General features: G+C 34.9%; 2 protein-coding genes across 3 annotated transcripts in view; both read right to left on the reverse strand.

Moving 5' to 3' along the window:
- Positions 1-2,542: 2,542 nt before the first annotated feature.
- Positions 2,543-15,094, reverse strand: LOC144447374 (uncharacterized). 2 transcript variants are annotated; one of them, XM_078137360.1, is made up of 8 exons: positions 14,885-15,094; positions 12,480-12,584; positions 11,114-11,299; positions 7,644-7,970; positions 6,756-6,935; positions 6,034-6,246; positions 4,942-4,989; positions 2,543-3,826 (listed from the first exon to the last, which is right to left on the reverse strand). In XM_078137360.1, exons 2-8 carry the CDS (start codon positions 12,565-12,567, stop codon positions 3,663-3,665), a joined length of 1,206 nt encoding a protein of 401 aa, XP_077993486.1. In that variant the 5' UTR covers positions 12,568-12,584; positions 14,885-15,094; the 3' UTR covers positions 2,543-3,662. The 2 variants fall into 2 exon arrangements, with proteins under 2 accessions (XP_077993486.1, XP_077993485.1); XM_078137359.1 differs by having other exon boundaries at positions 2,544-3,826; positions 6,756-6,941.
- A 3,057-nt stretch (positions 15,095-18,151) lies between these two features.
- The window catches only part of LOC144447509 (uncharacterized), a 28,045-nt gene continuing 19,679 nt past the window's right edge, over positions 18,152-26,517 (reverse strand). Inside the window, exons 11-14 of the mRNA XM_078137553.1 lie at positions 26,130-26,265; positions 25,073-25,300; positions 24,102-24,239; positions 18,152-23,058 (exon numbers count right to left, since the gene is read on the reverse strand). Of these exons, the coding sequence (XP_077993679.1) occupies positions 22,910-23,058; positions 24,102-24,239; positions 25,073-25,300; positions 26,130-26,265 (651 nt within the window). The 3' untranslated portion in view covers positions 18,152-22,909. The remainder of the gene's footprint in view (positions 23,059-24,101; positions 24,240-25,072; positions 25,301-26,129; positions 26,266-26,517) is intronic.

Here is a 26,517-nt window from a genome sequence, read left to right on the forward strand (position 1 = left end):
ATGTCAAATAATCTAGTCTTGGTTACCCACACCATAGACAGAAGACATCTATTGCCAATGTCAAATAATCTAGTCTTGGTTACCCACACCATAGACAAAAGACATCTATTGCCAATGTCCAATAATCTAGTCTTGGTTACCCACACCATAGACAGAAGACATCTATTGCCAATGTCAAATAATCTAGTCTTGGTTACCCACACCATAGACAGAAGACATCTATTGCCAATGTCAAATAATCTAGTCTTGGTTACCCACACCATAGACAAAAGACATCTATTGCCAATGTCAAATAATCTAGTCTTGGTTACCCACACCATAGACAGAAGACATCTATTGCCAATGTCAAATAATCTAGTCTTGGTTACCCACACCATAGACAGAAGACATCTAATGCCAATGTCAAATAATCTAGTCTTGGTTACCCACACCATAGACAAAAGACATTTATTGCCAATGTCAAATAATCTAGTCTTGGTTACCCACACCATAGACAAAAGACATCTACCGGTATTGCCAATGTCAAATAATCTAGTCTTGGTTACCCACACCATAGACAGAAGACATCTAATGCCAATGTCAAATAATCTAGTCTTGGTTACCCACACCATAGACAAAAGACATTTATTGCCAATGTCAAATAATCTAGTCTTGGTTACCCACACCATAGACAGAAGACATCTATTGCCAATGTCAAATAATCTAGTCTTGGTTACCCACACCATAGACAAAAGACATTTATTGCCAATGTCAAATAATCTAGTCTTGGTTACCCACACCATAGACAAAAGACATCTAATGCCAATGTCAAATAATCTAGTCTTGGTTACCCACACCATAGACAAAAGACATCTATTGCCAATGTCAAATAATCTAGTCTTGGTTACCCACACCATAGACAGAAGACATCTATTGCCAATGTCAAATAATCTAGTCTTGGTTACCCACACCATAGACAAAAGACATCTATTGCCAATGTCAAATAATCTAGTCTTGGTTACCCACACCATAGACAAAAGACATCTATTGCCAATGTCAAATAATCTAGTCTTGGTTACCCACACCATAGACAAAAGACATCTAATGCCAATGTCAAATAATCTAGTCTTGGTTACCCACACCATAGACAAAAGACATCTATTGCCAATGTCCAAACCTTTGAATGGTAAATCTCCAATTCATCATTCAGTTGATATTACCAAAGCTACAAATATTCCCACAATCCTTTGCATCTGAGCATGCTCAATTTGGCTTTTGGGTGGAAGATACAAACACATCTTTAATAACATTAACAGTACACTGCAAGTAGATCTGTCCATGGATGGAGATAAACTTCCTGTAGTTCCATTTGAAAAATAACACACTAACACAATTAGACAGTTACATGTAATATAAGTTTGGATATCCTTATTTTTATTTAAATTCTACAATCAAAAGAGAGTTCACTATACACCACCTTTTTACTTTCAAAAATAGAATTCTGTAGTTACAGTCAATCATCCAATCAAGCCATTACATGTCTCAAGAAGCAAAGTAAATTTAATATGTGGTGAACTAAATCTGAGATGTAATATATATACAAACAAAATCATTGATATCTAACAATACAAATTGTAAGAATGTACCATGCATCAAAGTAATTAGTACTATATGTAGTGCAATACCGAAAATATTATCTCATACCTGTATGCAAATGATATGCAAATGATGGAACAATCGTTCCTTGTATATGAAAGTGCGAGATTGCAGTGTAATTTTTACAGAAATTTTGAATCAACATATGTAATAATAACAGAACCCAATCCATGTGAGTTCCAGTGTGGGTACTTCGGGTATTAACACACATGCTTGTAGTGTTTCCTGCTGCACTTTCACTTCCTAGACTCATTAGAAATACAGTGACAGAGAACACTGCAAGCACTAGTGCAAATAACCTATGTATGCCATACTTACACTAGTGTGTCAATCATAGGGTTATATCATAGTATGACATGAGATACGTAGCATTACACTATACATTTCATCAAGCTCATATGAAAATACACAATTCCATTTACATAACTTTAGAATCAAGCTTGAAGAAAAAACATAGTTTTTTACTTTTCCAGATTATTTTTTTTTTCATTTTTGACCCATCATTCAATTCATATGCGAAGTAATGAAAACAAATTGTGCATTATTAAAACATGTCTGCAGTCTATGAACTTTTTTAGTTACACATGATGGACTAATTTCTTAAAAGTAAATACACAGAAGGCACTACTAGGTCATCTTCTTTTGACAAGGTAATTGTGAAATGGTCAATAAATGTGACTATATGTTATTATCACATGTTGTCAAAGTATCTTTATTTTTAAAACCCTGATTCAACCCTATATTCTTCTATAGCTTACCAAGGTTGCAAGAACAGAAACTTGTATTACATTTCATCATGTGATAAGAACAGTTTTATGACCTCTTTATCAGATCGTTCACATTCACAAATAGACTGTCTCACAGTCCTTGAAGCTTTGCATAAATAACTAAAACTTGGGTTGTTTTGTATCTATCTACTGCATAATTGTACTCATATACTTATAGTATCCCAGTATCACTAGCCCTGTACTGTGCTTCGAGAGCTTCGCCTAACACATCAACAAAATGCTCTATGTGATCAATGAGGGCGCACTGAGTACAGGGCTAGGGATACTGGGATACTAGTATATGAGTACAATTATGCAGTAGATATATACAAAACAACCCAAGTTTTAGCTATTTATGCGAAGCTTTGAGGACTGTGAGAGAGTCTAATTCACAAACAGTCCTCCTGGCATTTCATGTACACAGAGATGCCATAAAACTGTTCTTGTCACACCATGGTGTGCCCCCCTGACATGCTTTGCCAAATGTTACTAATCCAATGCATTTGTTTACTTTCCCTGTTTGTAATTACTTCTGTTTGTCCATGGTCTGATGTCAACAGTTGTACATAAAGGTCTATAAAAAATATCCATCTCTCTCTCCTGGGTATATCTGACATATTCCTGACTAATCCTTCTAAGAAACTACTTCATATGAACAAAAAATCTTCACCTGCATTTTTTTACAATTCATATTTCCTAAAAAAAACATAACATATTATTATGTGTAAAAGTGGTTTGCATTGTAGAAGAAATAAAGAACTTTGAACATGTTACAAATTGTACAAATATATGATAGTCTTGCAGGAATATAAAGTTATTTATTTTGTAAATGTACGGTCAACAGCTTAGACTTATTAATCAATAGATATGTTCTTCAAAGATTACACTTCTAAAAGTGCATCTCTAATTCTTAAATGTGTTTATAAAAATAGACTGCCTGTAATATGAAACCAACAACACAAATTATCACATGGGAATTGCTTAGTGTTTCTCTGAATGCATGAATATTTTGACATTGAATCATCAAAGTTATCGTTCATTCAAATGAACACAGGCGAGGGTGAGAATTATTTGAGTGTTTCTGTGTTTCTTTTCTTTGAATTCTAAATAATTATAACATTCTCTTTTTAACGTTATCATCCATTCCAATAATCAGGCTACTGATAATTATCATCCATCTAATAAATCTTCTGATTATCATCCATCTAGTAATATATCTTCTGATTATCACAACAGACTATTGATTGTGTGAGTGTGTATCTAGAGGAGAACAGGTTCATAGCCTTCATATTTGACAACTGTTCGTTCATTGTCTCCTGTCCATATGACACGTCTGCGGTATTTCTTGTACAGCAGTAATCCAACTACAAACAGAGACAAAATGACTGTCGCTGTGATGCCAACAACGATGTACATGTCAACCACTGTAAGATAAACAGATAATTACTAATCACTATTATGACAGCCATGAGGGCAAGTATGGTGTATTTGGGATATTTAGACAGGTGGTTGTTGTGTTTACTACTTTCACAAGCAAATCAGGTGAAAATACAGCACATCACATAACAAGTATGAGTTCCTGAATACCCTGAATACAAACACTTGCATTTGCACATCATGGGGGTTTTGGTATTTTACCATAACACGTTTTATATATAAGTTCTCTTGATTGAGAAACAGACATGTTTTGAACAAATTACTTTTCCTTCTTCAGTGTCTAACTGGATCTGACAGAATGATCCAATTCCACTGGAGGCATTGAATTAAACTTAAAGTGTTTCCAAATCAAAAGTGAAAGAAAAGAACTCCATCATTGTGCTTCCATGATTAACATACAGTGTTATATACATATGTCCACAACAGCAAACTTCATCAAAACATAGCTACATGTATACTTTCATATGATTTCATTTGTGTGTGTTATTGTGTGTTATTTGCAATACAATGTTTATGGTATTGCACTGTATTGTAATACTATGAACCAATAGAGTAGTATACACTCATATGGATGCAAGTCATCACAGGTACATATGTACAGATGCTATCATGATAGAACCCTGTGATGCCCAAGGGAAACTGTGATGTACTCCGGTTATTTACATGAGTGTGTTCTCAGCAGCCTCACTTTCACAATTTAGCAAGTGAAATCACAGCAGGAACACTTCAAGCTTGAGTGCAAATATCTGAGTACCAACACTGGCACTCGAATTACATATTAAGTGTAACCAGAACAGCAAATTTTCATAAAAATCATACTGTGCAGTTACACGATTTTGTGTATATGAACAATAGTGTACTCATTTGCATATTGTTTGCATGCAGGTATACAATAATGTTTTTGGTATTTGCACTGCTAGCATGCATGTGCACCAGTTCAACTATTAACAGGTATATAATGTAATAAGAGATACTCTTAGTATTAACCCTATAAGTTCTTAGTTTCTTGTAAATCTAAACAGTTATACAGTAAACATAGGGTTAGAGTGGTAATGAAAGCAGCTGATCCAAATCGTCTAAAATACAATATTTTTAAACTTACCAAAGTTTTTATTTGAATCTTCATTCGACTGTTGCTGTGCAGATATGTCTACAAATATAAAATAATGGATTATTAAAACTGGCTTTTCCTAATTAAAAAAAATCTTCAGATTAATAGTTGTAAGTTTGACCATTATTTTTGGGTTCAAGAGGACTTGGAAGGGAATCTTGCTCTATATATATCTAAAAGATCTAATTTGCATAATGCTACAAAAGAGTTGCTTTACTGTGCACAAATTTCATTTTCTTGGGTATATACCTAGAGAGTATCACTGAGCATGTCAACAAGAGAATATAATACATTTTAAAGTATGGGCATGAAGGATCATATTTGCATTTAAAGGGAATGCTACCTAGGTTATAAACTTGATAAACTTTGGGTTCTGAAGTCATTTTTATGATTTCCCATCACATAAAAAATTTGACTGATTGCCATGGAAACACCAAATTGAAACTCTATTTCACCTCTATTATTCTCACACTGGTGCACCGTTGCATCATGGGACTTAGCATATATAAATATTCATGAATGCACACTGAATATTCATGACTTTATCTAAAGGTAATAAACACTTAGGAGACACAAACTCATGAACAAATCTGACATACGATGTACATTCTATAGTTCAAGTTATTTCATGTGTATTTTATTCTCAATACAATGTACGTGTGATATGGACATAACAAGCGTTTATCAATATCTCTCCGTTCTTTTCCTACATGTTATGACTAGACATTCAAGAACACCAAATCAAACACTAATAAATATGATGCCCTAATCACTTTTAAGTGGTTGTGATACATACTATGAAAATGATCCCTTAAAGTGAGATCTAGTTTGTGCTTCTGTTAAGTCAATCCAGTGTCAAATTTGTTGCATATAGTTTTAAATCTAGGGACAAGATCCTAAGTAACATTTAATTCAGCTTCTGTGATGTTTATATCACTTGTAACTCTGTCTTCTGGATCTATATATTTATAAGTATAATTACGCTGGTGGCCTAATGTACTGAATAAGCTTGTATATCTACAGAAATATGATGTATGTCAATTGTTGGACAATGAATCTGTCAGAAAAAGATTTCATACATACCTTGTAACTGGTACTGACAAAGGTACTGTTTTTCATCATCACAGGACACAGTATTGTATCCATCAGTACTGTCATGTAGACATAGACAGGGATCATTTTGTTCTAGTATTTCTACATTATACTCAGTTGAGTAGGTCAGAAGAGATCCATCATTCCAAATCAATTCATGGTTTTCAACCCTCAGACCAATCCAAACACCAATGTCATTTTCAACTTGTGGAACATAATAAAAAAGAATTCAAATTTGTTAGTTAATAAGACTCATGCAAGCATGCATGCATGCACGCACGCATGCACGCATGCACACACACGCACACGCACACACACACACACACACACACACACACACACACACACACACACACACACACACACACACACTGGTGGAAGGAAAATTCAGCATCACAAGAAGGTACCCCATATTTTGCAAAGTACCGTATGTGCCATAATTTCATTATAGCCATAGCTATGTATGAAGCTGTGAGATGAATGTGAAGAACCCCTGTGAGTTGTTAAAAAGACCAATTACAGTACAATAGTTGTTAGGCATGTTAGTGGCTAATTAAACAGTAGAGTGGGAACAAGGCTGAAAATCATTGGAAATTTTGTGTCTGTGTTATCTTTATGCTACAGTAACTAAAACCATACAAAATGGAAATTAATAAACTTGTGTATCAAATCTGACTAAAGTTGCACATAAAATGTACGAAGTAAAAACTTACAGTCATCTAGTTTGCGGAGAAAGCTTTTGACCCAGGTCACCTCCCATTCAGTCTTCAAATAAGCTAGGTGAGCTTGTGGATGAAGGTGACTACAATGTGTAGATGCTTTGATATGGCTTACACTCTCACTTACAAACTTATAACATGTACCATTATGAGTTGTCCAATTCTTGGCACATTCTAACTCTGTGAAAATATAATATTTAAGTCAATTGACATCACATTATTTAGTTTAGCTTACTTGAAGCATTAGCTTGGAGATATTAACTTCAGTCTTAACTGCCATGGCCACTTCAGAGATGCAATTCATAGCACTGTTTTGTTATGTTCAGTTATACCCTGCTCTGGCACAGTGTTGCTCCTGTGTATAAAGTTACTGAATTCTTGCAAGCTATCAAAATAGGTCACACTTGGAGAAAAGCAAACGATACAACAAACACAGAACAAAATATATAAACACATCTACAAACACTAAATAGAAACAACTTGACACAGAAACATTATAAAAATTCTGAAATATGACACTTTCAAAGTTTTTTAAAAACATTGATATTCTGATTTTCTTTAAAAAGTAATGATTCTCCACAAATCGCAAGAAACTCAAAAGAGATATATATGCACAATCTGTTTTCATCAAGTTTGACTTCATTCACAACAAGTGATGATACCATAATTGGGCAATAATTATTCAAATTAATTTCTCTTCTCACCTAGTTGACCAGCAAATGGTCATACAGGGTGAACCAAGGTGATAAGGGCAATTATATACAAAATTGTTCAAATTAATATGTCTTCTCACCTAGTTGACCAGCAAATGGTCATACAGGGTGAATCAAGGTGATAAGGGCAATTATCTACAAAATTATTCAAATAAATTTCTTTTCTCACCTGGTTCAACATCAGTAATGGAATCAACACATGAAGATCCACAGTGATTGGGGCAGCACTTTTGATGACCTGGACACTGATCATCAATGTAACAAACATCAAGACATCCATTCTCTGGGTCTGAATTTGCTGATTTACTGGGGCATTTACCAGGTTTTCCTTCTGGCTCAAACACACCAGGATCGGCTGGTGCATGACAGACACGTCCACAATCATTACTACAACACTTTAAATCACCAGGACAACTGTCGTCATACTCACACATGTTTTCACACATTCCATCATCTTTCAAAAGAGGACAGACTCCTTTCTTGGTCTTTGTTGGCTCTGTTCACAAATAAAAATGACAGTCATGGTAAGGGGTTTTCTCAAACATTTTAGAACCCAATAACCTCAATAATATATTCAAGATAGAGTTGCACACTGAATATTCATCAGTTCTGAGTGCCTATACCTTAAAGGCCAAGATTTCAGTCCCAGGTTATAATGTTACTGTTAGTGTTATGTTATTGATGAACCCATAAGGATTACATAGGAGTTTGATGTTAAATTGCACATATTTCATGAATTTTTTAAGCATCATGTATAATCCAAAGGTATATCGTGGTTTGATCTGTTCTCTTGTACCATTTTGCTTCTCTTTCTGTCCCTTGGTGAGAATATTTTTGATACAATTAGCCAAACTTGCAAAGCCACTACATTGTATTACATTTAGAAGGAAGTGTACACATTGTGCGTCCCTCAAAAATTAAACAAATCATAAAATTGTTACATCAGCAATGCAAATAACTTCCCATCCAACAAACTTGTAAGTTCCGTAGTGTAAAACTTTCAGCATCTGATCATGCGATCCATGCTTGTAAAATTTGATCAAGTAGTTCGTCACATGCAAGAGGCGATGGAAGATGAGTTGTCTTTACTACCGGGCCCTTCCACTGTGCAGGAGAAATGTTAACTCATAATTCACGATATTTGTTTACTCTTGCACGAGACATAACGTACGAAACAGATGGAGGGCATGGTGTAGTGAACGGTAAATTCACGTAATGCATTCGATCTTGTAACGAAGCTCAAAAAGAAAAAGTTTCAGTTTTAGTGAGTTTTAGTTTTCAGCATAGACTGTCCAACGATGTGGTCCATTCGATCATCGCTTCACTGGTGAGGGAAGATGCTTTGCCGTAATGGCCGTGCTATCAATTGAAACCCTTTCTCACCACATGTTAATAAGTAACCAATCACGTGGATAAGTAATGATAACATAGCGTAGTTTCTAAACTACCCAAGATGTGCTCTCCACATCAGGAAATGGTCATGGGGCACATGAAACTGTTGAAACGTTATGCATACGATGGGTCATATTCAAATTTCACAGGTCACACTGCACATTGATTTAGAAAATAGTTACAATGAGAACTGACTAAAACCTCGATGTTTGGTGCTACAACTTCAAAGTAAAGATGAGAACCGTACATTTGCCAACATGACATGAAAAATGTATGTAAATAAACAAAGTAAAAACATACAATTTTGCGTTATTGTCTTTATTTATATAAGTTCATTTTTATCACAAAAGTTTGGCTAATTGAAAGTCTGGTTTGGCTAATAAATTTTGAGGCAAATTAGCCAAATTGCTAGTAAATTTTTTGACCCAGAGGAAACACTGTTGGCATTACACATGATCTTTTGACAAAGAAAACACAAAACTTTTGAATTTTAGTGCGACATGTGTTAGTTTTAGTATGACATGTGACATTTTATCATGGTGAAACCAAGTGTCACACAGCATAGGACATACATACACTCCTGTTTACTTTGGCTCACAGGAACCGGTGATACAATGCAGTACCAATGGCTATCATTGACCTTAAACGCGAGGCATTTTCTGGATCATTATGAGTTGGTGTGTGTGTGTGAGGGCATACCATATGATATTCTGCTGGGTAATGAAACTATGAAATCAAAGGGAAGCCAAAATGCAGCATGGACTCTAGTTGTCGGCAGAAGACAACAGAAAACAATAGATGAAAAGGAAGCTAAAGTAAAGAGAGTAACTAGCTTCTGGTGTTACAGCAACACCAATGGAGGAACGAGTGGTTCCGCAGGTTAGTCATAGTACTGGCACCGGTGATGTACATCAGTGGTGACAGCGAGATTGACGTTTAATAGCTACTGGTGATGAACATGGTTAGGTGGTATATCAGGTAACACATCAGTTCACCGAACGGCATAAAACGGGGAATTGATAATGAGAAGCTGATGCACTATCCAGGGCATGGCATGAGTTATGTGAGATAGAGTGCGAGTAATTAGCATGTGTGAGGTTGAGCAGGCTATGATACAATAGTACAATCTTACCACTGAGTGTATTTTGGCGAAACATTAGCGTTACCCTATGTACACTCAGATCTATATTATCCTGCTTGACCAACATGGAATAGCAGTAGTGTTATGTAATTTAGGTTACTGCCTTTATGATGAAGAACCCAGTTTTCATCAAAAGAAGGGGGGGAGGTATGTGACATGTGCCCTGCCTATTCCATGCATTACTATTCATGACCAGGTACATGAATATTCATTAGGGGTTGGGTTACCCATTATCCTTGGCTTGTAACTTTTAGTGTACCACAAGTAGCAATAAAGAATGTAGTGTTTTGAGTATACTCTACGACTTTGGTTATCTTTCCTTACCCACTACGCCAAACATCGGTCAACTCGCTACCAAGACCAGGATTAGGAACTTGATAAGGTTACATTTAGTATCAAACTCTTGTTTGTAAATATTCCAAAACACACCTATATGCACACCGAAGGTTAGCCTGTTTACTGTGCTGTCAAGATACATCATTAGCAGGTTGTACCTCCTAGCCTATCATGTTTACTGCACTGTTGAGATACATCGTTAGCTGGTTGTACCTCCTAGCCTAGCGTGTTTACTATGTAGTCGAGATACATCATTAGCCGGTTCCAAGCCCCATCTTCTCTACTTGTCTTGATTACACTGTCAAAACTGATAATAACGATTTGAAAAATTTTTGCCTAATAGCCTGGTTGATGATAGCCTGCAGTCCCTGCAACCATGATAACTCGTCAAACTATTATTACTCTTGAGCAAATTATGCAAATGTACATACATTGCTAAATGTAGACAAAGCAACATCATGGACATGTAGTGGACATGTGATAATTTACATGTTATTTACATATGATTATGTAAATTTAACAAAGGTTTTTGATACCGACTTTTGGGGATGTGGCTACTTTAATCGTTTGAAAACATAGACAAGACAAACAGAGATTACAAAGGAAGGGGGGGGGGGGGGGCTAATAATGTATCTTGACTACTGTAAGCAGGATAACTGAAGATGCCCAGTGCATGACCACTTAGCTTTACATGTAAATAAATTATGACGTACAAACAACACAACAAACCATGACAGACTACTACTTACCAATGAAAGACTACTACTTACCTATTTTGGTTAAACATGAGTCTACACATTCTTCTTTCGTCAGAAAATTATTTCCATTACCCTGACAGCCTCCATATATAAACCTAACACAGTCCTTTCGGATTGAGTCCCAGGCCCAACGTTGAAGGTAGGCCCTACACGGACCAGTCACAGATTTAGTCATACATGGATTGTCATTTTCTTCTCCTGGAATAAAGAGATATCAGACATTTTACCATGCACAAGCCAAAAATATGGAATTTATACCCTGGTCTTTGTATATCACAACAACACATGTCTACATCACAGTCACTGGTTCTGCTGTATTCAAAATATGAGCCTAAATATATATATATATATATATATATATATATATATATATATATATATATATATATATATATATATATATATATATATATATATATATATATATATATATATATATATATATATATATATATATATATATATATATATATATATATATATATATATATATATATATATATATATATATAATAATAATAATATATATATATCATATATTATGTACTAAATTCAAAGAATAAGGATGCTATAAGTTGTTACCTAAAGGATCATCAGGTGACTGATAAATTGAGATTGTCAAGGTCGATATGTATGCCATCTCAATTTATTAGTTGTCTGATGATCACAGAGGAAGCATGAAACTCCAAGTAACGACTTATAACATCCCTATTCCCTGTATATATATATATATATATATATATGCATTGCACATTAGTAAAATTCAAAGTAGTTTAAAATAAATGACATTAAATATAAAATTATCAAGTGTCACACATTTGTGTCTAATTAATCCTTATTTGTTGCCATGGCAGCAATATTCATAAAAAATGTTAGTAACTTGAAAAACCGTGTTTGAATGATCACAGTTTTGCAAGATACATGTAACTCATTTAATTTTGACTCATTTTTCATGCTCAAAAATTACCTTAATATTACAACAGGGCAATTTCTAATATTTAGATGTTATTCCCCTATATTTTTCTTTGTTCAGCCAATTAGGAAAATACAAAATGTACCAGTGACCTAAGGGGCCTTTGTAACTACAAGTCTATAGACTGAAGTAGTGACAACCCCTTAGGTCACGAGTATTTTCCAGCTGAATAAAGAAAAATATTGGAGAACAACGTAATTATACCAGCACCAGTAATATCAAAGAAAAATCGGGGAAAGTAATGGTAATTTTGAACGTTTTGACTAAAACACAGTAGAGCCAGTAACGTAGACACACGTTGTCATGACATAGAATCACCAGAGTATGAATTCCATACTTTTTGTTCTAAATAGCTCATGCATGGTATAATTTTATGTATGATGTTTCACTGTAAATTATACATACCAACATTGTTAGAATTGTCAGCCAGTGTAACTGCTAGTAAGACCAGCACACAAATCTGTAAGGTGAAGTATCGAACCAAAACAGTCATTTTTCACCAGATGGTACCTACAACAAAAATATATATACAAATGACAAATTTATAAAACACTTCAATAAATGTAAGGAATAGTTTTATTTTGAATATCCAATGAACAGCACAAAATGAACAAAGAAAACAAATCTGTGTATTTTTACACAGTCTTCGATTCATGTTGTCTTGTTATTAATCATCAGCATATGAAGTACTTGTTAAAACATCAAAAGGATACTAACTAATAATTTCCACTGCTATAATTTTTAACTCATAAATACTGTGGCCTGGGTTAAGAATTCACTTTCATTTTTCCAAATGATGTCCAGGCATTCATCGTTGTAACAACATTGACAATTTAGTATACAATAAAAGAAAAGAAAAGTCCAATGGTTAAAAAAAATGTTCCTATTTCAAACCAATCAGAAAAAATACATGCATAGGATGGATTCTGGATAGATTACATTAAGTACTTATAATTATAAAAAGTATGATAAACTTTTCATAATATTTATCTAAGTTGGTACAGGAGAAGAAAAGTATGGATGCATGCAATAATAACAAGCATCACTTAGTACACTTATTTTGTCAAAAATAGTACATTGTGTAGATCAGATGTACTCACTACCACACCCTGCCCTCAAGACTGACAACATCTGTACAATATTTACTACTGATCATGGTTGCTGTTATTAGTACATGTGTACCACATATAAACGGAGAAATGTCTTGCCCAGAAACACTTTACTGTTTATGCTACACGAAATATGATAAATATGTAGTCATTCTGTGTAGCATTAGTATACAGCTCAAAAGAAAATGTTTTTCAATAATTTATGTAATTTTACTTGTAACAGTGTCTGTACATGTGCCTCCAATAGCCCAGAGTGGGACAGAGACAGAGACAGAAACAGAAACAAAGAGACAGACAGACAGACAGACAGACAGACAGACAGACAGACAGACAGACAGACAGACAGACAGACAGACAGACAGACAGACAGACAGACAGACAGACAGACAGACAGACAGAGACAGAGACAGACAGACATTTGTTTATGGTGCCTAATCACATGACTGAATGTTGCAACTTTCATCAGGGATATCAATTACATTGAAATTTGATACATTGTCGTGTTTTTCTTTTTCAATTTTGTTGTTCTGAGAGTGTTCTGGGCACCTTGTTCTTCCTAGGTAGTAATGCTCACTCCTGGAACAACAAAATGAACAAGTGAAAATATACAAAATAGAGGCAAATGATGCCATATTCACTACATCCGATTATATTCACACTGCTTGGAGAATACCTAACCAAACTGAGATTGATAACAGTTTGCCCCCCCCCCCCCCCTATATACATATAGACTGTCATTTGGTCAACTACTTTACAAACCAAAGAATGACTCAGTATATGTTACTGGCAAATATAACATGTAAAGGAAGAAATCTCAATCTCAATGTTTATTGCCTAACAACATATGTCATAGCAAGCATGGTAAAGCATTACAACAATAACATATAGAAATAAAGTGAATACATTACAATACAGTCATTTAACCATACATTGTACATAAAACATCAACAAGACATTTTCTGAGGTCAAACTGCAAAAATTTTACTTTTCTGTCATATAATATGAAATGAAAGTTTGAATTATTTAATGACAAGAAGAAAAAAAGTGCCCTTCTTTCATTTGTATAATGAGATATGGCAATGGACCAATATTATTATTATCACAACTGATTCAAAGAATATTATGAGATCAACAAAACGCTGACTGATGTCTAACAGTTTGACAAGAATTATATACCTACACACAACACTTGTTTGTAAATGTGATTTTAACAAAGTAAACATAAATCGACGTCATTTGAAGTTATATTGAATACTGAATGCGGGTAGTACTTCCACCAGTTGAATAGTCAAATTGTTGACGTAAGGTCACTCTCGCCATAATTTGTAAACAACGACAGTCTTTATGGATGGGGTCATTGGCCGTCTAAGCGCATTCAGGTACATGTTCTGACATTTCTTAAATGACCAGTCGTCGTTTCCTCTTACTGCATCGGAACAATTTGTGGGTTGACACCTTGACACACGAAAAGTTCATCCTTATCTTATCTTCGGGGAGAGGCATTAACCGGCGACTCTCGCCAGTTGTCTAGTTGTCCACCGTTCTCTAACTAAATATGACCTATGTAACGACTAATGAATATGCTTTATGTTGCTATCAACATCTGTACCGTGTATAGGATAGTTGTTGTTGCAGTAACACATATAATGTATTTTGAATCGTACGCCATACCACAAATCATCGTATCTTGATTTCACTCACCTGTTGCGATTGGAAATTAAGTAATTATCCGGTACGGGTGTACCTGTGTTGTTGAGCGGTGAAAATCTCAGTTTGCGATCAAGATACGACTTCTGATTCCTTACTATGTCTCTTGAAACCTCTCCCCTTGTGGTAGCACTTTGCTAGTCTTCTGGATTAGAATTGTGGGCTTGTTTTCACGCCATCTATGACTTACTAAACTAACTCAACTGTACGTGTATTTTTTGTATGCGCTGAATCCTGGGTATAACGTCTGCCCTCTAACGACATAATTTCAAAATCTTTCGTTTTAAGTCATCTGTACAAGCCGATCGAGGCGCATGGAGATCGTCTAGAAATATACAAGGAATCAGGTGCCCGGTGCACCCATACATAAACGTCATTATGAAGCGACCTTTAACCCAAAGAAAAAATGTTGTTACACAACTACAACCGATATCATCCACAGGCACTCGAATCAATCTGTATGATCTTTTTTTAAATGTATGGTAAAGAATTAGGAGCTCTTAATTTGCTATACATTTTTTTAATCATAAAAACGAGGGATATCAATACTCCATTGTAAAAAAAATATGACGAACATCTGTCGCCAAAGATTAAAATAGAATATAATTATTTTAGAGAGTGGACCATGCAAGCATTACATATGTACTTCTCAATGTCTAGGCTGTACGAATCATTAGTTTCATAAATCTATCTCACATTATTTTATTTTTAGCTCTGTAAATAGATCTGGAGAAAGGTAATTCCCGAAACTTACTTTTTTGGACCATGGACATTTATATTACGCTACATGTCTGTACGTATTGTTACCAAAGTGTGGCATCGATTTACCCGAAAATAAAACAATGACAATTCACATGTCCACAACCAATACAAATTCATTATATCTCTTCAAGTACACAATGGTAGCTTGTATTGCCTCTTCTCTTTATTTGTGTATATTGATGTAATAGAAACCACTAACTGGTGATATAAACGTTAAAATTATCCCCAATGTTAGCGAAAGCTGACTGAAGAGGAACCCTCCGATTTTCATTTCCAAACGGTCCGATCCGATCCGAAGAAGGTTGTGCGAGTGACGGAAAATGCTACTTTTGGTGTTGGTGTAATTTGCCTGGCCTTCAAGTTCCCAGCCAGACGATGGTCCACAGACTCGGGATGGCGATGCTTTCAAGTCATCCTATTTCAAGGAAAACAGCTCGGCACAGTGTATCAAACCACCGACACACATAATTATTACTACTCCTTTGAGTATATTTATATGGTGATGTCATTTGCGGTAAATTCTTAGTAAGCTTAACTGCTCTCTCTATAGACCTGCAACTTACGATTGGCATGTAAGAAATGACACACAAATGATTTTTGTTTGAAAGGTAGATATGATATAAAGTAACTACAGATGTGAACATAACTGACGTAGATTAAATTGATCACAGATGACATAGAGAACATAGACGTATCAAACAAAAATATCAAAATATGCTAGAACGTTGAAATAAAATTGACACTTGCATTCTCGTATTTGTCCTCTGCCGTTAGGCGTACTAGGTGCTTATTTGTCTACGACGTGGAATGCCTTTAATTTGACGGAAGTAAACAAACATAGTGAGTGAAACAACTAGTCTAAGAACAGAACAAACAATCCTATCAATACAAAACTATAAACTTATGAAGGTTCACGAACGTATACGTAGCCTTTCTCTAAATGTAAATCTATAAAACGTTGTCATGGGCTCACTGTATTATCTAACTTTGCATTATAATTGTTTTGTGATTTTGGCATCCCATCGCTGCCTCCGATTCCACTGCTATAACATCCCACCCCTGCCACCAATGTACACTAATATCAGAACCATCAGTCAATTGCTACGGACAATCATACATAAAAACGTTAAAACCAACTACACAGCATACGTAAAAGATGCAATCCCTCTATGTTGTATGACACGTGATCGTGTGATTTATTGTTACGTTCTTTCACAGACAGTGGAAGGGACCACTCTCTATGATTCTTTATACTAGTAACCTGTTAATTATACGGTAGATATCGGTACATACAAAGCAGGCCTTTTTTTAGTGCACGGTGGCCGATGCCCCCAAGGACGTGTGACCTATCTGAGTGGTGAAAGAGTCTAGGACACCATGACACCTGCCCCAAACACTACACCTGCATTACTATATGTATATACACAGAATGATGAGAACATATCTAAATATACCTTCTACATGTATATTGACCTCATAGATCCCCATAGATGAAGTAAAATATTATTGCGGCTATCCAAACTCAAATTCAATAATTTGGACTACATTGGTCTCTTTACATGTGACATTCCTCTTACCGCTTGTACACAATTCTCACTGGTGTGTATATAATATGCGTCGTATCTGCAATGTAATCCATGTGACAAACTAATTGTGTTCCCAGAAGTGTCTACAAATATGTACTTAGACAGTGGAAAGCTAGGCTTCAGCATACTAAGATAGACCCAAACTAAATATATTGTTGACATATTGAATGGATTTTAGTTTTTAAATAACTGTACTCATAGTAGAGTGACATTTCTGATGACTTCCATGATCCAGCAGTGTACGTTTTGGGGGAGACTTCCAGTGTACAACAAAAGCACTGCTTTAACCCACTTGTGTAAGCTACTACATCGAACACTTACAGTGCTAGTCTGGGTCTATCTTAGAGTGCTGAAAGCTTGGTTTCCACAGTAGTACATCAGGACAGAATATAAATCATATAAACCACAAGTGTCTAGAGAAAATGTAAATGTAAAGACTTATTAGCCATTCCAGACTGCAAACAGGAAATTACGAATACAGCATCCTCACTCAAATTGGGCCCAGGGTATCATCACCTCATAGTACCATTACTTATGCACTTTGTCCCTTAGTATCCTGTAGAAGTGTAAATCAGGGAAGTTTTTCGTATTGTTCAGACAGCAAGGAAAGCAGCAGTGCTCTATGATTAACAAAGTAACCTATACCATGTATACCCCCAAGGTACAGACAGGCAGGAAGTACAGTGCCACCATGGCAAATTTTGGAAAAGGCCTATTGCACATGGGAACTGTTGCATATGGTGGAATATTGGTGACAAAAACACTTCAAAGGTTCAAAATGTGATGAGAGAAAAGGATTTCATTCATTCCATATTTTTTTTACAAAGTCTTTATTCACACTCAATATTATTAGAACAAGTTGAAACAAATAAAGTTTTTTTTATTTTAGTGTTTTCTACATTGCTTGGTGCAACAGAACAAAACATTAATAATCTTAACACTGAATATTCACAACATCATAAGTTGACCCTAAAGTGAGTATATATATATCTATAACTGTAAATGACATTAAATGTAACGCTATATTTTTAAACAAACAAACAAACAAACAAACAAACAAACAAACAAACAATCAAACATTAATAATTAATTGATAAATCCCTTCACCATAATTTAATACTTGTCAAATTAACATGCAGCTTCATAAAGTTTAATTTACACTATTACAAACCTTGATTTTTACCAAAAGATATAATTTGAATATTTAAAGTGATTGGAAAAGTTTGCATAGCTTTGGATTTTTGTACATTTCTTGTGGCAGTTGGAGCAAGGTAGCTTGTAGTAAAAACATGGAATAGCAGTTAAGTATGATCAGTCAAATGATAGTGATGATGATGATGATGATGATGATGATGATGATGATAAAGATGATGATGAAGATGATGATGATGATGGTGGTGGTGATGATGGTAGTAATGATGGTGGTGGTGATGATGATGATGATGATAATGAAGATGATGATGATGATGATGATGATGATGATGATGATGATGGTGGTGGTGGTGGTGATGATGATGATGATGATGATGATGATGGTGGTGGTGATGGTGGTGGTGGTGGTAGTGGTGATGATGGTGTTGGTAATGGTGGTGATAATGATGAAGATGATGGCGGTAGTAGGTGATTATAATGGTGGGGTGGTGATGATGATAGTAATGAAGATGATGGTTATGGTGGTGGGTGATTATAACAGTGACTATGACAATGATAATTAGGATGATGATGATGATGATGAGGAGGAGGAGGAGGAGGAGGAGCACTGTGATAATTATGATGATGACGATGAATACAACAACAACAACAACAACAACAACAATGGTTGTGATGATGACATCCTATGACTAATACCTTACTCCAGCCTTAAGTACCACATGAACAAAATCAAACGATTACCCAAACTATGCAAAATATTAGCAAGACAAAAACACTAATAAAATTTATAAACAGAAGCAAAACTATATCTTAAAATTACAGTACTTAAATCTTAATGGATAAAATCTGTGAAAAGACAAACAAAGCTTAAGCAAATATGACCTGGATATACAAAAACAAAATATCATAATGAAGGCTAAACATTTGGCAGAATCGAAATTCACATTTGTTACGCTGCATAACCACACAACTTACTATGCACAGTTCTGCCTTCTTTGTACTCAAGAAAAGTCTGCTTTCTCTTACATGAATTATCAAGTTGTCATGGTAACATGTTGATTACAATCAATAAAGTATTCATGGAAAAAACTGAAATCTTCAGTTTACATATATAACGATGGCAGGTCACATAAAACCATTTAATTCATTTTATATTTCATTTATTATTTTTCTCAGTACTGACCCAATAGATTTTAATACATTCTTAAATTTAGTGAATATTCTTGTATTTTTTTTAAAATTCAGAATATTTACATTCATTCTATTACTTACATTCCATGGACATTTCTTTGATATACATTTGGTCAAAATTTCATTAATGCATCATCATATACACTCATTTAGTACAGGTCTGCACTATCAAAGTCATTTCTCTTAAGTTTGCATTTTGCTAAGCATATACATATAACTTTATCCAATTTTCATTTGATTTTCAGCAAGCATACATTTAAATTCAGCCTGTTCACTTTAAATTTGGTAAGTGTTTTATTAAATTCAGCCCGTCCTCATATAAATCTGGTAAGCCTACCTTTAAATTCAACCTGTTCACTTTACATTTGCACTTGGTATATTGTAGATCTAAAATTTACAGATTTTCTGATACCTTCAGTGAAACAGTAGAAATCTAGCCTGTGTGGGCACCTGTGTGGCCTAGTCTAATATTCTAATTATGAGCCACACCTGTGTGGCCTAGTCTAATATTCCAATTAAATATATATTACTATATACATCACAGATACGTTCACAAAATGATATGTCTGTAAATACACTGACTAAGAATATGTTTGATTTGAAGCACTATTGTGAGGACAGTACTTCTCATTTCAAATATATGTGATCAAACAAATAGCAGGTAACTTTATGTAATGTAAATGTAGTAAACCATCAAAAAAACACCAAACTTCTTTAATAAAGAAAGATACCGAAACTCTTGCTGACAACAAAGTTGTACTAAAAGACACAAGAGTGAAGCACTGACTATAAGTTTGACATATTTGTTCCCTTTTTCTCTCTCACTTTCTACAGCCTCATTCAAAGTAAACTAGTTTAAAATATTAAGTATAAAACTCTCCATATACAAGGAAAATATTTGCACTGACAAAACTATCAAAGTTGTGAAGAATAACAATGATGTGATTTTTTTTAAGCATTTGAAAATTGTGCATTGGTGATGAATTTCCTACGTCTGTGACCTCAGGAAAATTTCAAAAAAACAACAGCCGACAAGATTAGTTTTGACAAACCAAGACTAATCGACATGGACTGTATCAATGGACGATAGTAATTGCACCTTGCATTTCTGATAGCTTGTGCAAGTTTCTTTCAAGTAGTGGCACTTGTGAGTCATTTTATTTTTACAGAATAAACTGTACATTTTCTTTGATTTCCAATGTATACATTATCTAAATCAATGTCATTATATCTGCATCACTAAGGTGCCACTCACAAACTTTACTAATGTAATCTACCATAAGGACACAAAAAGTTGTATCTGCCTTAGTTTGTCAAAACTGATGTCACCACTGTAGTATCTGGGATAGTTTATTAATATGTAATAGTTCTAAAGTAGAAGTTGCAGCCACCACTGTAGTATCTGGGATAGTTTATTAATATGTAATAGTTCTAAAGTAGAAGTTGCAGTTACCACTGTAGTATCTGGGATAGTTTATTAATATGTAATAGTTCTAAAGTAGGAGTTGCAGTTCTCTATGTTGCAGTACATGTATTTCATACATGAACCATAAGCAAGTCATAATACAAATGTACAACCAGAGTTAGCAGACGATCTGTGTGAATGCCAGGTTAGATTGTACATTTATGTATCAATGTCTGAAGAATTGTCTTCATAATTTTCCCATTCACACTCTTTCTAAATCCAACTTTGCTATATACAAAGATTTTGACCTAAACGTGTTTCTTTTTTCATACTGATATGGTTCATCTATGTTCAAAACAATAATGGCAAGAAAAGTAAAAACCTTATTTTTTTGGTTCACTAATTTCTACTTGTTTAGAAATTTTGTTCTGAAGAGCCATCACCTATACAGTTTGTTCTTGTAGCTCAGTCTTCTTGAAGCAAAAGGATAACATTTTGCTAAAGTAAACACTATAATTGTGCAATCTTCCTTGTGGTTTCCATCACTGAGCATGCTCATAAAAACTTGGATGATTGGTTGAATCAAAATTTGAGAATATGAAAGACAGCCAATAAGAGCTCTCTCACCATGCATGTAATCAACTTGCTAACCTTTCATGCATGCAAAGTAAGTGAATTTAGACCCCTAAATTCTAACTTGTGCTTTGTATGATAGATTGTAACAAGATAAAATATCTGATGTCAGATATTTGGTGATCTGAAATATTAACAGTAACAAAAAATCAAGGCACATTTCTTCTTTTTTTTTTTGATGAGATGAAATGACACATTAGTTAGTTTTTTTATATAGCGGTTTTCCACTTTGTGCTCAAAACACTTTACAATTATTACCCCTGGCTCGGATCTATATCGGCACAACAGCCCTTTATACTTCCTCAACTCCCTGGGGAGCAGCCTTTATAAGCACATAGGATTAAAGCATTCACATTGCAACCTCTATCCTACTAGGCCACAAATTATACAGCTGGGTTGACTGACGCACAGTCATGGTTCAAATCTTGGACTTTAGTCAGTCAGAAACAAATGGCAACGATGGAGCTCAAACCTGCAACCTGCAGATTCCAAGTTGACCACTCTAACCATGACATTAATGCAGTAATGTAGGTAGAATACAGATAAACACAGAACTTAATACAAAATTAAATTGAGAAAGAATGTCAGTCTTTCAACTAATCATTCAAAACCTAGCCTTAGTAATCATAACAGAGAGTAAAATTAGGACTATTAGCCTGTACTGCCAGTAATACATTTAGCATACTTGGGTAAAATTTGTGCTTTGGTCACGAGAATAGTAAACTGTAAAGTTGATCAGTGTTCCCCCTTGTAATTATTTGAGTCTAAAACCTTGGTTCATTAGACAATAATTCTATCTATTTAACTGAACTGATTGACAAGTTATAATAAGTACTGAGTTAAATGACATTATGATGTCCTCTTGTAAACAACAAGTTTGTTTACCATGGCAAGCAAAAGTACATCATTTCGACAAATATGTGACACAGTGCAACCCTTTCTGTACCAAGAACAAATAATTTTAACACAAAATTTTGTTTTAATGTAACTTTTGGGCAAAATTCAAGGTGATTTTTTTATTGAAGATAATCTTTGTTGGTAATTGTTGTCAAAAAACAAAAAAAAGTTATGATACTGACAACAAATTAACAACAATAAGACTTTAGTTCTTTGTCTGCTGGGGTTAAAGGTCATGCAGACAATACTCCAGGGATAAAGTTCATATATTTCTGATACAAAGAGTTAAAGGTTACATGATACTGAAAGGGTTAAGGGTCACATATGCTTAAGGGTTAAAGGTCACATATCTGGTACTCAGTTGGCTAAAACTGAAACGTATCAGTTGGAACTCTAGATAATGGTTGACGATTGAGTTTTGTTGTCCATGATGATTGTGGCATCTCCAGCCTTCATGCACTGATAACGACGCAACACGAAGAACACCACAATTATTGCACCCAGTGCCACTAGAGATACAACCACACCTACAGCAATGGGTACTGAAATAGAATGATATTCACTTCCATTAGTATGACATATTAAATTGTCCACATTATTACATATGTACCAGAGATTGCATTTACTTGCTCCGATGCACATGTGTACTTGTGGCAGCACCATACCAAAAACATTATTGCATACCTCCATGCAAATGATATGCAAATGTAGACACAACTGTTCATTCTACATTTTTATGGAAATTTGTTCTATTGGATAAACATATACTAATTACAGAATCCCATGCTGTGAGAGTGTCAGTGCGGGTACTCACAATCCCATGCTGTGAGAATGTCAGTGTAGGTACTCAGGGGTATTTGCACTCATGCTTTCAGTATTTTCGGCTGCACTTTCACTCGCTACACTTGTGAAAGTACTGCTGCAGAGAACACTGCAAGCACTCACGCAGATACCCTTGACCTCATGCATTATGGGGGTTGTGTTATATTACAACCCCAGTACAGGCATTGCATATGATGATCAGATAGTACATGTAATATACCCACTGTAAAGAAAACATATAATATTTTGATCTGAAAGTACAAACGCACATACCAGGGCTGAAAAGACATTTAACATAATACAGCCATAAGTGTGTCTGCCAAAAATTTTAATAATCAAAGTCTGTTTCCAAATGAAAACTTTTATGTATATGATTTTTTTGCATAAACATTTAGACAAACGATGCATTTTTAGTTTTAATGTAGGTAGCTTCATGGCGAGCTCTGGTAATTTCTCCCACTTGTTAATGAAAAAGTGAAATTTTCAAAGGTGAGGTTATGGTTGAATGCGGATTTACTTTTCATTTCACAGTGCTTATTACCTTGAACACCCATAACTATATCAATTTTGTAGTTTCCAAAAGTGGTCAAAGATGTCTTCCAGATTCCAACTGGCACGTTGAATTTGGCATATTTACAGTTTGGGGAGTAGTTGTTTTGTCTTAAAACAGTACATGCATTACAAAACACTTTTCTTCTATTTGAACTCTTGGCTAAATAAGCAGGAATTTTCAATCTGATAGCAATGTATCTATTAAATTTACCTGTATGTTCTGAACTGGACGCCTTGCCAGCATCATGCTGTCCAGATGGATCATTACCTGTTGGAACTGTAGTTTGTACTTTCCTATTGTCTGGTTTACCACCTGGTTTCCCTGGTTTACCACCTGGTTTGCCAGTACCTGATTGGAATGGATTGACATATGCCTATTCACTAGAACACCCAAACTATATGTGACAGATGCTTATACACTTGAACACCCAAACTATGTATGATGCTTTGTAATCACTTGAACACCCTCACTATACATGACAAATGTCTGTGCTCTTGAAGGACCCACTTCATAGGCAACTATTGGTTCAATAATTCCAGTACATAAGGAGTACTGATATTGAAATAAAAGTGACAATGGTATTGTAGCACAACTGTTGAAGGTAATTTTTAATTTTCTCCTATGATTATAATGATCTTGTTACTAGGCATATTTCCATACATTTTTTGAAGATTTTTTCCATCCCTACACATCCATTGTGTTATTATCAGCAATATACACCATCATTTAACTGTTATTATGGGTGTGGTCTTGTTGCTTAGCATATCGACATGCATCTTTTGAAGATTTACCTATCCATGGTGTTATTATCTGTAATATACACCACTGTTTAACTGTTGCCATAGGCGTGATCTTGTTACTAGGCATATTTGCATACATTTTTTGAACATTTACCAATCCATGGTGTTATTATGTGTTGACTGTTGTTAAGGGCGTGGTCATGGTTGCTAGGGCCACTTATGTAAGTATGACACACTCACAACTTACAGACTTACCCCTTTGAGAATCATAACCAATTTCATCCCGAGTAGTTGGAGAGGTAGAACAAAATATTAAAATCACTTGCATCATGCACAAGGCAGACAGACAGACAGACAGACAGACAGACAGACAGACAGACAGACAGACAGAAAGACAGAATTTACCATGATATGATGTACTGGTATGTGTAATACACAAACCTTGGTGTGCTGGTGGTGGAGGTCGTGTTGATCCATCACATGTAGGGACAGGAATGCGTTCATTCTCTACCAATGGAAAGTCAATTCCTGGTAAATAACTTATAGTACCAGCTGTCTTTAGTCCAAACTTTAGGGTCAAACTAACAATGATATCATAACCATCTTTTGCAATATCCATCTTCAGATACACCTGAATGTTCCCAAAAGGCATCACTTCTTCAGTTAATCCTGAAACAAGGGTAAATGTAAAATGACTTGTCATTTTCCCTTAGTTTCACACACTAATATAGCCACATACATACATACATATATATATATATATATATATATATATATACAGGTACATATTTATATAATTCCATGAAATCAATGTTAGTTTTACGTCATAATGCTATGTATGATTCAGCGGACTACTACAAATTCAAGCCGGTAGGCGAGAATTTGTAGTCCGCGGAATCATACGAATTATATATTTATCACATAACTAAGTATTTCCCCGTATTTTTCTAAAATTTTAAATCGTATTTTACGAATACTGCATCATTTCATCGCACTATATTCTTCATCGCGTATTAAAAAATGGTGCCCGATGGCTATGCAAATTACATAATCGCATGACCTGTTGCGAGGTCAAGCTTACATATATGTATGGTACAGGTCATACTGTTGTGTGGTTTCTCAACCAAAATTACCTTGTGATGTACATGTAATATCGAATTTAGTTTAAAATGTAAGTAGAATTGTCTGAATACGACTTTTGTGCCGTCATTTTAATCATATTTTCTCGGGCTGTGTAAGTTCGGAGATCTGAGCTTGATTGAAAATCGAACACTCAAACATTAACAGTACGGAGAAAAAAAAAGTTCGGTAGAACAGGGGTGATATGCTCTGAAATCACCCCTGTTTGACGTCATACAGTAGAAGATATGCACGTATTTATGTGATAGATAAACATATATATATACAAACACAAAGACACACACAGTTGTGCCACTGTGGCACACACATACACAGCCATACAGATCACCTGTGGCAATATTTATATAAAGTGGCTTACCATCTATAGGCACTGTTTTACCATCAGTGAAAGTTTGTTGCCAGTGAATATCTTTAGTATGACTACTCAAAGCAACAACAATCTCAACTGGATGCTGGCAGTGATGTATTCCAAAGTACATCTGGAAATCATCTCCCTGTGAACAAAAACACACCAAAAAAAAAAAACACAACAAAGTTAAGAAAATTGAAAGGCATCATAACAATTATTACATGATATGTATTATGTATCATAGATAATTTGCATCTGTGCATCTGCACATTAGTGGTATTTGCACTATAGTGCCATACCAAAAACATTATTGCATACCTCCATGAAATGAGGGCACAGTCTTTTGTTGTACATGAAAGTTTGTGATTGCACAGTGACATTTTTTATGAAATTTGCT

The sequence above is a fragment of the Glandiceps talaboti genome, chromosome 16 (genome assembly GCF_964340395.1).
Source record: "Glandiceps talaboti chromosome 16, keGlaTala1.1, whole genome shotgun sequence".
NCBI lineage: Eukaryota > Metazoa > Hemichordata > Enteropneusta > Spengelidae > Glandiceps > Glandiceps talaboti.